Genomic DNA, 15,711 nt, shown 5'->3' with positions numbered 1-15,711 from the left:
TAGCTCCAACCTCCTTGAAACTCAATTCTTGTTACTGGGCATACATTTCAACCCAAGGACTAGCACACATGATGTCAGTTAATTACTAACTATACTGAACTAACTGGCTTGAACTATCTTTTTCTTTCCTTCTATCATTCATTCAACATGTATCAAACACCTATTATATGCTGTATATACCTGTTAAGCATTAGGGATATAGATGCAAACAAAAATAGGTATGCTTCCTCCTTCCTTGGAACTTATGACCTAATGGTTACACATAATAAACATATGATTAAAACTGTGATAAGTATTATGAAAGAAAAGAATGGCAAGAGTACAGTACCTGGAATACAAAGAGACTTAATTTTCACTGAAGAAATGAAAGGTCTGCATGAACTACTGCTGGTTGTGTTTGAGGGTGATTAAACAACATAACCCTCTGAACTCCGAAGTAACAGTTGAGGCGGGTATTTAAAAATTAGTGAAGTAAGAGACCACCAATTATGAAACAATTATACTTTCCAATGTCTGCTATTTTTTTAGTTGTGTCATACTAATTTTTGATACAGAAAATAAAAAAGACATCTAAGGTTTAAACTTCCCATTCTCACTTAACCTTGGTTTAATTACTTAAAGTTCTTTAATAAGAATCTCTAGTTCATGTAAAAAATGTTTTAAAGGCAAAACAGCTGACAGTTCTAACAGTGAGGTTGTTGGTTAAGATTTAAAATAATTTAAAAGAGCGCTGGAAAAACACCACAATTTATGGTGCCAAAGAAGTAAGATAATTAATAAATTACCTTCTATCTCTACATTTCTATTATTATTTCAATATACATGCATTTCACATGATCATCATGAAGTTCCATAAAACACTCAAACCATTGGGCGGTGCTGTTTCAAATAGTCTTCCAGCAGCCTGGCCACTGGTTCTGAGGTTACTGGGATGTTTCCTTTTTTGTCTTACATGTAAGTAAACATCATGAATTCTCTCTTTCCTCACTCAGGGTACCTTTCATTTTCTGGGGATCAGTAATAGCTTTTAACTTTGATTCTTGGCTAGAGTGAAAATAGCCACAAATAATGCAATTTTATGCTCAGGGCTTACTTTATGCTAAAGGAGGTAAGAAAATTGATCCTATTTTGGCCAATAAGTTATGAGGATCATTTGCAATGTAAAAGGATGTGCACCTTTTAGAAAACTGAAATATATTAGAAATCTTGGCATAAAGCAGATAGGGCTAGAGAGAAAGAAAAATGGAATTGTCTAAGGTCTTAATATTTGCAGATGGGGAAAATTAAGTTAACCAATTTGGATCCACTTTGAGTTTTAATAGCAAAGATAATTACTAAACCAAGATGCTTTGACTTATAACACCTTTTTTTTTGTTGTTGTTGTTCCTCAGGGTGCCTGGATTAACACTTTACATATGCAGTACCATCCTAATGAATACTGAATGGGTTATTCATTAAATGAAACAGATTTGACTTTCTACATAAATCTGTTCATATGTGATCTCCTTTTATATCTCAGAAGAGATAAGAAAATTCTTTCCTTTATTTTTGGTCAAGGGGAAGGGACTTTAAGAACTAAAGAGTGAAGGAAGTTTCGATGCTTTTTTATGTGGAGTGCAATGATGGGTGGAGGAGGGGGGATGCTCAGCTCGACTGGAGAATGATTAGGACCATGTCCAATGCCACGTGGAAGAAGCAAGTGCAGAGACAGAGCAGTGAGAGGAGACTAGAGAAGATTGAGAGAGAAAGTTTGCCAGTGTCCAAGTCTCTGCATCCAAGATTATCTAGGCTAACTCCCTGCCTATTCCTAAGGTTTTAGAATATTCTCCTCTTTCATCTATTTTGAGCAGTTTCTCTTGCTTGCAAAGGTATTGTACTTCTTACTTGAAACACTTTTGTGCTGCACTAAGATATGAATAGTTTATTCTGTTATGTAACACGTTAAAATTTAAAATTTCACATTTGGCATATGGAAGTAAAGAAATACCAATCTTTTAAAGTATGAACGGCTATAACCACTGCACTAATAGCAGGAAAACTAGGCATTAATCATGAATTTGCTAACTGTTCTTCCAGGATGTGCACTTTAGCTGTTAACTAAAATCTTACATGCCATTATGTCCAAATGCAAGTAACAGAGGAAAGAAAGATAATGAGACAGCAAACAACTTACTGTTGTTTTGAAATGTGGGTTCTAGAGTTACAGGAAACGATCTGAAGTGTGGCTGCAGTCATGTAAGCACAAATGCTTTTGTCACTTTTCCTTATGTTTTGTGTTTTTCTAGGACCTCTTCTCAGAGAAGGCGATGGCACCCCACTCCAGTACTCTTGCCTGGAAAATCCCATGGATGGAGGAGCCTGGTGGGCTGCAGTCCATGCGGTCGCTAAGAGTTGGATATGACTGAGTGACCTCACTTTCACTTTCACGCATTGGAGAAGGAAATGGCAGCCCACTCCAGTGTTCTTGCCTAGAGAATCCCAGGGATGGGGGAGCCTGGTGGGTTGCTGTCTATGGGGTCACACAGAGTCGGACACGACTGAAGCGACTCAGCAGCAGCAGCAGCAGGACCTCTTCTAGCAATTGTCATATAGAAGGGTGATCTTATGTGTTAATTCGACTGGACCATGGTGCTCAGATATTGGATCAGACATTATTTCGGGTGTTTCTATAAGCATGATTTTTGGGTGAGATTAAAACTTAAATAAGTGGATCTTGAGTAAAGCAGAATATTTTCAATAATGTAGTTGCATCCGATCAGTTGAAGACCTAAATAGAACAAAAAGACCTCCACCAACCAACCAAGAGGAAATCCTGCCAACAGATGGCAATTCTTCCCTGGATCCTTAGTTTGTTGGCCTACCTCATCAGATTTTGGACTTGCCAAGCCTTTTAGAATCATGTGAGTCGGTACCTTAAAATAAATCTCTCTCTCTTTCTCTCTGCATACAGATATCTATATGTCTCCTTATTTTTGGTTCTGTTTCTCTGGAGAAATTTGGCTATAATACAAACATAGCCTGACTTATTAGAGTTAAAATTTTAGAATCAGTTGAAGAAAGTTAGGTACATAGTGCCCCTTAAAATTTGCCTAGATTAGGATGATTTATTTCCACTTGTGCTCAATTGTGAAGTCGTGTCTGACTCTTTGTGACCCCACAGACCAGCCTGCCAGGCTCCTCTGTCCGTGGCATTTTCCAGGTAAGAATACTGGAATGGATTGCCATTTCTTTCTCCAGGTATTTTTGCTTATGCTACATTATCATTCCTTCACAGAAAATTGAGGATATACACTTCACTTATTTCTTTGTATTTTAGTAAACTATGTTCAAATAAAAAGACAGGTTTAAACACTGGTTAGCCCTACCTATTCAAAAGTATTTCAAATCAGATGTACATCTCAGCCTTCTTTTCACATATTTGACAAATATATTTGAAATTAAATAATTAAATATAATGTCCCAAACCCTGATATTCCTCAGGTACATGTGCTAAATGAACACTCAAGGAACTCACTTGGCCTTTTATTCTTAACATGTATGTCCTTTGTTCTGTGACACATAATCACAAGCAATATCATCACAGCTGAATCCCAAAGAATGGAACGGCAGCTCTCTCCACTGAGGGCAGTAGCTGCTTTCAAAGATGAAGTACAGTCCGGGGGTTCCACTTCCTTACCAGCCTCAGCATAGCACAGAGGGCGACCACACAGGAACAAAGGACACTTGCCAATTAACAGCAGAAGGCGAAGGCAGCTTCCACAGGTGGCAGGCTGGCCTCTGCCATTTCTGTCTAGACTCTCACAGAACTGCTTGCTCCTGAAGGACAGAACTGTGAAGTCTTCACAGTATGTTGAAACAGTTTGTTCTTGTTGTCAAGCCAATCATTAATAAAATGGTGTGACAGTTTAGAATCACAAACCATTTAAATGCCCTTGATAACATGACTGAGTTGTGTCCCTCCCAAATTCCTGAGCTGCAGCCCACTCTGATTGCATTTGGAGATGGGGTGGGAAAGGAGGTATCAAGGTTAAGTGGGATCACACGGTGGGATCCTAATCCTATGGAGCTGGTACCCTTAAAAAGAAGAGAAGGAGCACTGAGCTCACTCTCTCTGCCATGTGAGAACACAACAAGCTGGCCATCTGCTACCAGGGAGACAGCTCTCATCAGGAACCAAATTTATCAGCACCTTGGTCTCAGATTTCCAGTCTCCAGAACTGGAAGAAAATAAATTCTTATTGTTTAAGCTCCCCAGCCTGCAGTATTTTGTTAGAATAGTCATAGCATACATATATCACACACAATTTTGTCAACTGTTATACACTAGTATATATGTCGCATACATACACACATTTGTTTTGCTTGCTTGCTCAATATGTGTACTCCCATTAAGACCGCAAGTTACGGGAGCAAGGCCATGCCTGTCTCATTTATTTCTGAATAACGAAAGACCAGTACATACCCAGCATAAAGCAGAGATTTGCTAAATCTGCTGATTGAATGGATCATTCCTGTTCCTAGCCAAATATGAGCTAAAGCACAAGCGGTAAGAATTCTAAAGACAAACCAGTATGTGAGTTAGAGTCCTCTAACCTTTTATATAAAGTAACATTATTGGTGAAAATTAAAGAAAATCCAGTACTTCTCAGTATGAAAAGCTGCATTTATCAGGTGAGAAAATCAGTATTCTCCAATTGCTAAGAACAAGGGTATGTACGCTATCTGCATCCTGCAGAACTTCTGTTTTTCTCTAGTGGTTTTAGTGCTATACAGCTCTGCTATTAGCTCCCCAGTTCTACTATTACTGATTCACAGGAAATTAGGCTACCAACTAGACCAACAGAGTTGAGCTCCATGGTTCCATCATCTCTTTACAACATTTCACTTTGCTATGACAATGTTTCTCTACCAGTCAGTGAGGGCTGATGGTATCTGAAGAGCAACACTGAAAACTAATGATTTCCAAGTTTTCAAAAACAATGATGCCCTGTGAAGCACTGGTAAGACACCATAACTGAGTACAGAGCTACAGGGACAGTGTAAACATTTTATTAATCTTTAAGTTCTATCTCATCAATCCAGATACTTTCTCATCTGATTCAGAGCACATCTCAGCTGGTGTCTATAGGGGAAACCAGACACAAAGTAATATATTTTGAACTCTTCAAAATTCAGAAAGTAGTGAGAAGTGACTTAATGCACTCTGGGGTAGCTGACTGCATGTTTGAATTTGGTACCACAAAGCTAGTCCCGGTACACTAGGCCATGCTGTGAGTGGAGGGTGAGAGGAAATGCCTAGGGCTGATCATAAGAGAGAGGGGCCAACAGGTTTGCTGTGGTCTGGCTTTGCTTCTCTTTCTCAGAGATATGCTAGGACCAAAAGCTTTTGAGCACCTCACCTGAATGGGTTTTATGGCACTTTTCCTGTGGCTTCTTTATCCTAACATCAAGGTCAACAGTTTTAAAAGAACAACAACAAGAAAAGGTACGTTGACCATAGTGAGGCCTTAGACTATAACGCTTATTTCTAGGGATGAAAGAAAAAGACATTAAAAAATTAGACTACAGAAAAAGCTTAGTACCTGCTGCCTGGACACATATCCCAGAAAACGCTGCATAAGTAAAAAGCTACGGAAGAGAAGGTCTTAACCTCTGTGGAATGGTTAGATCTAGTGGCACTGACCTTTGGCTGTGTCCTCAGAGTGACTACTATAGGCCAGATATCCTTACGTGCATCAGTCATTTTTTATGGAATAAATATAAATATCTTCTATACTTACCATCTGAGTCACCAGGGAAGTTCAAAATGAATCTATGTGTGGGTGCTAAGTGGCTTCAGTCATTTCCGACTCTTTGAGAGCCTATGGACTGTAGCCACCAGGCTCCTCTGTCCATGGGATTCTCTGGCAAGAATACTGGAGTGTGTTGCCATGCCTTCCTCCAGGGAACCTTCTCAACCAAAAGGTCAAACCCAGATCTCCTGAGGCTTCTGCATTGCAGGCGGATTCTTTACCATTGAAAAATATCTTCTATAATAACTGTCTGAGCCACGGGGAAGCCCAAAGAAAAAACGCCTTTTATATGCATGTGCTACTTTAAAAAGTGTAGGTACTTCAGTTATGTGTTTTCAAAAGATTGTATTAAACATCATTGAATTCAGGATAGCACTTCATTTTTGTTACATAGTTCCTCATATAAGAGATCCTAAACCTACTGCCATGATCCTATAGTTATGCCACAAAATTTTGATATTAAAATGTGGTCTTCATACAGTACCTATAATTAAACATCTTTATGATGATGTCTTTTTCTTCAAATTTTTCTCTAACAATGCCTGTCTCTCATGAGTACCACTTGTTCTCAGATAAACTCTACTTATTTTTCCTCATTTCCTGGGCTCTGAAAGAGATACTTTTTCTGCTAATGGCTCTCCTCTCAGCATCCTGTTCCTGTCACAGCCACCTCCACACCTTGAGATCTTGACGTGTTTGAGAATCAGGACGGGGTCTCCTTCCTGGTGAGAGAGGAACTGACAGAAGTCCAGGGCTTGACCCCCCAGGTTTTCTTCTAGCCAAGTAATAAGGAAGAGCAGGGAATATGCTATAAAGGACTCATGAAATGGAAGAAGAGGGTTTTTTTGTCTGCTTTTTGTTTTTGTGGTTGACGTCCTCTAAATGAGGCAGGAGGTAGATACTCCCCCAGTTCCCTACAGGGTAAAGTGACTGGAAATTCATTCCCTGTGGACTGAAAATCCAAGACAAGAGTAGCAGGACAATTAAGTGGGGAGGCTGGGCCCTGCCCAGACTACATATTTCTCATTCTTGAAGTCAGGAGACTTCCTTGACCACACATGTGCAGAAAGACTCCTTGGAGGCCAAAGGGGAGTGATGCCAAGGGATGTTCTGCCCATACGCCTTTTCTGTGAAATCCATTTTGGCTGAGATGTGCGCACACACATGGGAGGGTCCTGGATACACCAAATACGGACTGTGAACCAGGCGAATTAAAATGATTGGCCAAAATAAACCAGGAAGAAATTCCCCATAATTCAAACTGCCAAGAGGGCGTGACTCAGGGACTCTCCTGAGTCTGCCCATGTGTCTAGCCACACGTAATGTACTCTTTCTTCTCTAAATAAATACTTTTTTCACTACTTTCCATCTCAGGAAATTCGTTTCTGCAAAGTTGAAGGGGCAGGGCCCTTGTCACTGACCACTGGTTTAGTGGCTAGGATGCCGTGCTCTTACTGTTGCTACCTGGCCTCAATCTCTGGCTGGGGAACGGAAGCCCCACTTTAAGCCACTGCAGGCCGAGGCCACCTGAGATCATAAACAGGACACACATTGCAAGATCAGCACAACAAATGTTGATTTTACCTTTCGTGTTTTGTGTGGATTTCTCATTCTGGATGACTTCTTAATGTCCACTTCAGTGGTATTTACACATCCAGGCTAGAAATGGAAAACAGAGAGACAAAGGAATCTTTGGGTGTAAAGTTTCTGATGTGCACATTCACTCTCCAGGACCCCAGTAAACGCTGCTATGACACAAGCCCCCTGCAGCCCTGTCCAAATGGCCCCAGCCACCTCTCTGGGCAGTTATCCAGTGAGAAAGGCACTGCCTTCTTTCACACCTTAAGTTTAAAAGTCTTCAGATACCATTCTAGAAAAGCTACCAGAGAAACGGGAAAAAGAAATACAAGAGATCTGCATGTGAAAGTGAGTGTTAGCTGCTAACCCGACAGATTCAGAGCAAGGGTATCCAGAGACCAAATAAGGTGAGGCCCCTAGCTGGTATCTGCATTCAGCTTCCCTCAGAGTCTACCCTCTCTGGATGAGATGACACTTACTAGACGGCTGTGTGCATCTCCTAAGTTAGAAAATCAATGGCATTCAGTCGAACAAGCTCAAATCCCAGAGCAATTTTTCTACAGGGATCTATGACGTCCAGTGACTTGGAATATTTGTTTGTCAATAGACAGAATGTGCAGTGGAGTTAATGGTCAAAATGTGGAAGATGAAGAAAGCAACCGGGAATCAACAGACCACGCTTCTTCTCGGAATTCCTAACTTTCCTCTTCCCTTTTCCATAGACAGGCGAGCCCCTTTCAAACAGGGTGGGTCGGAGGAAAAGTTTGGACAGTTTGCTCCTTGTTTTTTGACAACCACAGGAATATCATTTTGCCACATTTATTTTTCTGTTGCAAAGAAGCAAAGAGCTCTAAAGCGTCTTTCTTATTTAGAGAAGAGAAAAGGAGGCAGAAAGAAAAAGGAAGAAGGAGAAGGAATAGAAAGAAGAATAGGAAAGAGAGAGAGAGGGTGGGAGAGAGAAAACACAAATCGGGAAACAGAAGAAAGGAGATTAAAAATACTTGAGATCTTAAATGGAGAAAGGTCCTTCAGTTCAGTTCAGTTGCTCAGTCATGTCCGCCTCTTTGCGACCCCATGAATTGCAGCACACCAGGCTTCCTTGTCCACCACCAACTCCCAGAGTTCACTCAAACTCATGTCCATTGAGTCAGTGATGCCATCCAGCCATCTCATCCTCGGTCGTCCCCTTCTCCTCCTGCCCCCAATTCCTCCCAGCATCAGGGTCTTTTCCAGTGAGTCAACTCTTCACATGAGGTGGCCAAAGTACTGGAGTTTCAGCTTTAGCACCATTCCTTCCAACGAACACCCAGGACTGATCTCCTTTAGAATGGACTGGTTAGATCTCCTTGCAGTCCAAGGGACTCTCAAGAGTCTTCTCCAACACCACAGTTTAAAAGCATCAATTCTTCGGCGCTCAGCTTTCTTCACAGTCCAACTCTCACATCCATACATGACCACTGGAAAAACCATAGTCTTGACTAGAAGGACCTTTGTTGGCAAAGTAATGTCTCTGCTTTTCAATATGCTATCTAGGTTGGCCATAACTTTCCTTCCAAGGAGTAAGCATCTTTTAATTTCATGGCTGCAGTCACCATCTGCAGTGATTTTGGAGCCCCCCAAAATAAGGTCTGACACTGTTTCCACTGTTTCCCCATCTATTTCCCATGAAGTGATGGGACCAGATGCCATGATTTTCGTTTTCTGAATGTTGAGTTTTAAGCCAACTGTTTCACTCTCCTCTTTCACATTTATCAAAAGGGTTTTTAGCTCCTCTTTACTTTCTGCCATAAGGGTGGTGTCATCTGCATATCTGAGGTTATTGATATTTCTCCCGGCAACCTTGATTCCAGCTTGTTCTTCTTCCAGCCCAGCATTTCTCATGATGTACTCTGCATATAAGTTAAATAAGCAGGATGACAATATACAGCCTTGACATACTCCTTTTCCTATTTGGAACCAGTCTGTTGTTCCATGTCCAGTTCTAACTGTTGATTCCTGACCTGCACATAGGTTTCTCAAGAGGCAGGTCAGGTGGTCTGGTACTCCCATCTCTTTCAGAATTTTCCACAGATTATTGTGATCCACACAGTCAAAGGCTTTGGCATAGTCAATAAAGCAGAAATAGATGTTTTTCTGGAACTCTCTTGCTTTTTTGATGATCCAATGGATGTTGGCAATTTGATCTCTGGTTCCTCTGCCTTTTCTAAAACCAGCTTGAACATCTGGAAGTTCACGGTTCACGTGTTGCTGAAGCCTGGCTTGGAGAATTTTGAGCATTATTTTACTAGCGTGTGAGATGAGTGCAATTGTGCGGTAGTTTGAGCATTCCTTAGACATCACTTATCCTTTAGATTTGACTGGAAGTTAGCAGTTACACGGTTGTATTTCCTTTACTTGCAACTTTTGATACAGGATGCAAGAATCTCTGGTATTAATTAAAATTATTACATTGTATATCTCTGCTCAAGTTCTTTATTTTCTCTCCACAGACTGAAATATCATAAGTTACTCTTGAAAGTGACTCCAGAGAAAATATGAAAGTGGAGAAAATGAGTTTGAGGATCTGGGAGGACATGAAGGCAAGGGCAAAAGGCAGCACTGATGTGACTAGAGAAAGAAGTTATTCTCCACAAGCCCTGGTAAGCAATAGGGATTAGCTCTTTGTATAACGAAAACCCAGGACATTTTTCTTAAAGAACCTTCTCCTGACAGTCCAACCATTATGACAATACTCCACTACAATGTTGTAACGGATAAAGAAGTAAATGAAGAAAGCATTTTTCTCTTGAATTGTTTTCTTTGTAGGTTGTATGTGAAATATATGTACTATAATACACTGCCCTGTAAACATTAAATAAACTGTAAATTTGGTTTGCATATCTATTTAAGAATAGAAATAGCACAGCCAAAAAAAAGGAAGTAAATAATTTCTAAAAAAAATTTAGCAAACAAATAAATAATTAAAAAAAAAAAAAGAAAGAACTTCCCTGGTAGTCCAGTGGTTATCAATCCACTTGCCAACACAGGGGACACAAGTTTGAGCCCTGGTCCAGGAAGAGCCCATATGCCCCGGAGCACCTAAGCCCGTGCGTCACAACTTCTGAGCCTGCACCCTGAGCCTGTGAGCTACAACTACTGAGCTGAAACTATGGAAGCCCCCGTGCCTAGACCCTGTGCTCTGCAACAAGAGTAGCCGCTGTAATGAGAAGTCTGTGCAGAACAAGTAGAGAGCAACCCGCACTTGATGCAGCTAGAGAAAGCCCACACAGCAACAAAAGGCAAAGTCAGCCAAAAATAAATAGCAAATAAATAATTTTTCCAAAAACAAGAGAAGTAGCTGGTTTAGCACCATGATCTGCTTAGAAGTGTAGGAGAAAGGAAGAGCACCCTCTTGGGTGAGACTTATTTACTAATTGACACTGAGCGATTCACTTAAACTTTATTGGCATCAGATTGATCCAATATTTGATATTCTGATTTGATTTTCTGTGGCTGGTTCTAAGTATAAGTGTATGTTAACAAGTCCCCTCTCCCCCACTACCAGCCAGTCCATATCCTCTCTCACTGGTGATTTTAATATGCAGCCAGGATTCATAGATGCTTGCCCCTTGAACGAAAATCTGTGACAAACCTAGACAGCATATTACACAGCAGAGACATCACTTTGCTTACAAAAGACCATCTTGTCAAAGCCATGGTTTTTCCGGTAGTCATGTGTGAATGGGAGAGTTGGACCATAAAGAAGGCTGCTGCTGCTAAGTCACTTCAGTCGTGTCTGACTCTGTGTGACCTCATAGATGGCAGCCCACCAGGCTTCCCCCGTCTCTGGGAGTCTCCAGGCAACAACACTGGAGTAGGTTGCCATTTCCTTCTCCAATTCATGAAAGTGAAAAGTGAAAGGGAAGTCCCTCAGTCGTGTCCGACTCTTCGCAACCCCATGGACTGCAGCCTGCCTACCAGGCTCCTCCGTCCATGGGATCTTCCAGGCAAGAGTACTGGAGTGGGGTGCCATCACCTTCTCAATTGATGCTTTCAAACTGTGGTGCTGGAAAAGACTCTTTTGAGAATCCCTTGGACAGCAAGGATTTCAAACCAGTCAATCCTAAAGAAAATCAATCCTGAATATTCATCGTAAGGACTAATGCTGAAGCTCCAATACTTTGGCCACCTGATGCAGAGCCAACTCATTAGAAAAAGCCCTGATGCTGGAAAAGATTGAAGGCAGGAGCAGATGGGGACAACAGAGGATGAGATGGTTGGATGGCATCACTGACTCAATGGACATGAGTTTGAGCAAGCTCTGGGAGAGTCTGAAGGACAGGGAAGCCTGGTGTGCTGCATGGGTTGCAAAAAGTCAGACAAGACAGAGCAACTGAACAACAACAAAAATTCATAACCATTTATCTAGAAGTGACAAAGATAAGGTTTTAAAAATATTAAAGCAGTGTGTGTTCATTTCCTATTCAATTTCCATTTCCTATTGATATATCAAGAGTCAAGCATGACAAGACAGATCATAGAAGATTTTCTTCTATACTTAAAGGAGTGGGATAAATGAGAATGTGATATACAGGAAAAGGAAGGCATGTCCCTCTGTAACTGAGGGGGAAAGGAGAAATAAAGGTAAGATGCAGCATCCAACATGTGTCCTCATTTTCTTCCTCTGGAGAAGACAGCCCATGCAGAATGAAAAGAGTGATAGAAATGCCCAGTCAATTATGAGGGAGCCTATAATGTGTGGGTTGGATAGCTAGTCCCACTTACCTAGAGGAATCACCACATGCCATCACACACAATGTGAATGTCTACAATTGGAGCTGGCAAGAGAGATAAAGCTGAGATAGTGTTTCTCAGGGCCTGTAGGCAGCAGGCAAGAGACCCAGATTTTGTTGCATGCCTCAGTGGTAAAGGAGGCAGAAGTTCTGAGACTAATAGATGGATGGGAACCTGAGGTTGAGACAAGACCAAAGTGTGCAGGAATTTTATGCCGGTAGCACAAATGTCTGGAATATAAACTCCAGTGAGCACCCAAAGATGAGATGGTATTCCTGTGATAGCAGTCCCAGGAATAAACTCGACTGACGTATCTAAAACAGAAATCAGAAAGAAGCCAGAAGTCCCGTTGACCCTTCTTCCACTGTATGCGATCATATAAAAACAAAGCATTTATACTCCAAACTCCTATCAAAACTACCTCGCATAGAGGCAGGGAAAGGTGTAAGAAAATTGAAAGTATGATCACTTACCCAAAATTTACCTAGCAGATGCTTTAAATGATTGCATCATACAGAGCACACACATTGAAGACTATCCTTCAAATGTTTCTGAGATAAATAGGCCAATCATATATTAAAAAAAAATCAGAAAATATATTTTCTATATACACATGAGGAGTCTGAACTAATAGAATTTGAAAGCGCCTTCTGTTATAAGCTAGAATTCTAAATCAATCTTACTTCATATCAAGTCATACCAAATGGGTATTGATAAATGGCCCTAGAAATTGTGTCAACCACTGAAGGGATGAAGTAGAAAGATAGTTTCTCTTTGTATAAAAATGTATCTGACTGCCCTCTCAAAGAGAATTTTCCTTTTTAAAGTTAAAAGATTTTGGTCTTTCAAATTTGGTTAATGAGCCATTAGCAGACATCTAAAATTCTACTTGAACCAATTTTTAACACCATTGATCAGCAAATTAATAAGAAGTCATTGATCCTAAAAGTAAATATTATTAGAAGACTGAACCCTGAGGTAATGTCTCATAACTCAGCTCTCATTCCAGGCTAATGAAATAGGCTAGTTCAAAATTTTTTGTTAATGGCACAATGGTTAAAATAATAAACTGAACCTGGGATGCATGTCTCAGTGGACTTCCAGCTTCCTTTCATTTCTAAAGAGCCCCTTAGGAAGTTCATGCTTAGATCGGTCTCTGGTATCTAAGCTTAAACAGGGGATTCTTGAAGACTGAAAAAGCTTCAATGCTCAAAGCCATCTAGTATATTTCTGAATAATTAATGTCATTTCAAAATAACTACTTTCAGAAATCAGGCACTGAAGTGGATGAAATATGGGAATATTTCTTTGGAATTTTTTAAATAATAATTTTAAGAAAATTTATTTTTGTATCTAAATCTAGTGATAAATGGTAAGGTATAAAAATGAAGGTATGATCATACCTCAATATTCTGTTAGTATAGTAAGGATGCCAGACAGATGAATCATCACAGTGTGGGAGCATAAGGACTAGACAGTAGATGGCAGAGGGCATTACACGTCAAGAGGACATTCCAGACATCCATGCTTATGTGAATACTGCTGTTCCTCACCAATGTGGCAGATAAACATTTTTTAAACTTTGTTTTAAAGTAAATTTGATGTGCCCCTTGGTTATTTTGAAAAGGCAGTTATCCTTTTGAAGCATATATAATATGTACCACTCAGTTCAGTTCAGTTCAGTTCAGCTGCTCAGTCATGTTTGACTCTTTGCGACGCCATGAACCGCAGCACACCAGGCTTCCCTGTCCATCACCAACTCCTGGAGTCCACCCAAACCCATACCACTAGCTGGCAACAGATTCACTTGAAATGTTGTGCATAAATTGGTTTTCTGTACTACAAAACGTATCTTCCCAATAAGGTACAAATGACAGTACCATTACCAAGTAGGCACTCAGTAAAAATGGTCAAACATGTACTATTTTACAGATATAACGAAGTACACATTACTGTTGGAATTAAAAAGTAATACAATTGCATTTACATTGGCCTCGAAAAGAACTATTTCTAGTGATTCAAAGGAGAATTTATTTTCAACAAAACTAAGCTGTGTTGCAACACTACTATAATACTGTTTGCTAAAAGCAGAATTTAATGTCTTGGAATCCATTCCTTCAGGGGCAAAAGGAGCATACTGTTGAGAACTATTACTGACACAGTGCTCATTTATGTGTCTTAAAGAGTTGCAAACCAGAAGCTGGAATTCTTGGTTTCACTGTTGACATTTTATTTAAAAGAATTTAAAAATCACTTATTTCCTCTCATGACATAATGCATTTTTATTAACTGTAGCAGAAGGCACACCTGAGTTCAGAATAACTTGGGATACCTGAAGGATTCTTTGACGAAGAACAGCATTATTAATAGTAATGGAGAAAACAACTCCCTAAATTCAATCACTATGGTGATATGTAACTGTAAAACAATGTCCTAAGGGACAAATAAGTGGAGATTTAAGAATCAGGTGGCATATGGAGCTGATAGTAAGAGATACACACATTCCTGGAAATTAAAAATTCAGACTTGACTCTGGGAAAATTAACATTTTGAATATATGTTAATTATTAGTTCAAACAAACACATTATTGAAAACGATTTGTCCTTCTCTAACACTGTACCAGTTTTAAAAATTCAATTTGCAACATATTGTACTTCAGTTAAAATGATCCCTTATTCTTATACAAAGCAATTCTAGGTTTTTAAAGTGTTCAACCTCAGGATATTTTTTAAAGATCCAATTCAAACTTTTCTTTCTCTTCTTGGGCACTTGCCAATTGATTTAACTCCTGATCCTTTCAGCTTGGCTGACCCACTCATTTACTAAACGCTACACACAAACTGAAAGAAGCTGTCTGTGGCTGGAATTCTTCTCCCCTTTTTTTGAAGGAGTTGGCTTTTTTAATATAATCTTTTATTTACTGGCTGTGCTGGGTCTTCATTGCTGTGAGGACTTTTTTCTAGTTGGGAAGAGCAGGGGCTATTTTTTAGATGTGTGCTTGGGCTTTTCATTGAAGCAGCTTCTCTTGCTGCTGCGCACAGGCTACAGAGTGTGCAGGCTTTAACAGCTGTGGTTCCCAGGCTCCAGAGTACAGGCTCAACAGTCATGGTGTACGGGCTTAGTTGCTCCACTCCAAGTAATCGAACTCTGAACCAGGCATTGAATCCATGTCTCTTGCATTGGCAGATGGATTCTTCACCACTGAGCCACCAGGGAAGTTCCTGGAATTTACTGCATTCACTCTCCTCTATAATATTTACTCATTCGATTTGTACTCAGTCTTAATTGTTGTCTATAGATTGTTAATTAAGTAATCCTACTTTTGTGTATGTTATGAATGAACTCTGCATGTCAAGAGGCACAAGGAAGTCTACTGTGGCAGAGGGGAGAGAAATATACCATGACAGCCTGGAATTGTGGAAAGTGGTTAGCTTAGGTAGAAATTTTAGATTACAGTAAAAATCTCTGGCTCAACTCTAAACATAAGTGGAAGTTACTGGAGTGTTTCAAACATGATAGTGGCTTGTTATGCTCTAGATTTTTAAAAACTCAAACTTTATAACCTTC

General features: G+C 40.1%; 1 protein-coding gene across 4 annotated transcripts in view; it reads right to left on the bottom strand.

Moving 5' to 3' along the window:
• Positions 1-15,711, bottom strand: part of RGS7 (regulator of G protein signaling 7) — a 473,731-nt gene that overhangs the window by 27,705 nt on the left and 430,315 nt on the right. For all 4 annotated transcript variants that reach the window (XM_069545572.1, XM_069545573.1, XM_069545574.1 and 1 more), the window contains one exon: positions 7,377-7,451. In XM_069545572.1, coding sequence (XP_069401673.1) covers positions 7,377-7,451 — 75 coding nt within the window. The remainder of the gene's footprint in view (positions 1-7,376; positions 7,452-15,711) is intronic.

Source organism: Ovis canadensis, chromosome 12, assembly GCF_042477335.2.
Source record: "Ovis canadensis isolate MfBH-ARS-UI-01 breed Bighorn chromosome 12, ARS-UI_OviCan_v2, whole genome shotgun sequence".
NCBI lineage: Eukaryota > Metazoa > Chordata > Mammalia > Artiodactyla > Bovidae > Ovis > Ovis canadensis.
Note: the sequence above shows the minus strand (reverse complement) of the source record. Positions and strands in the feature narration are given on the sequence as shown.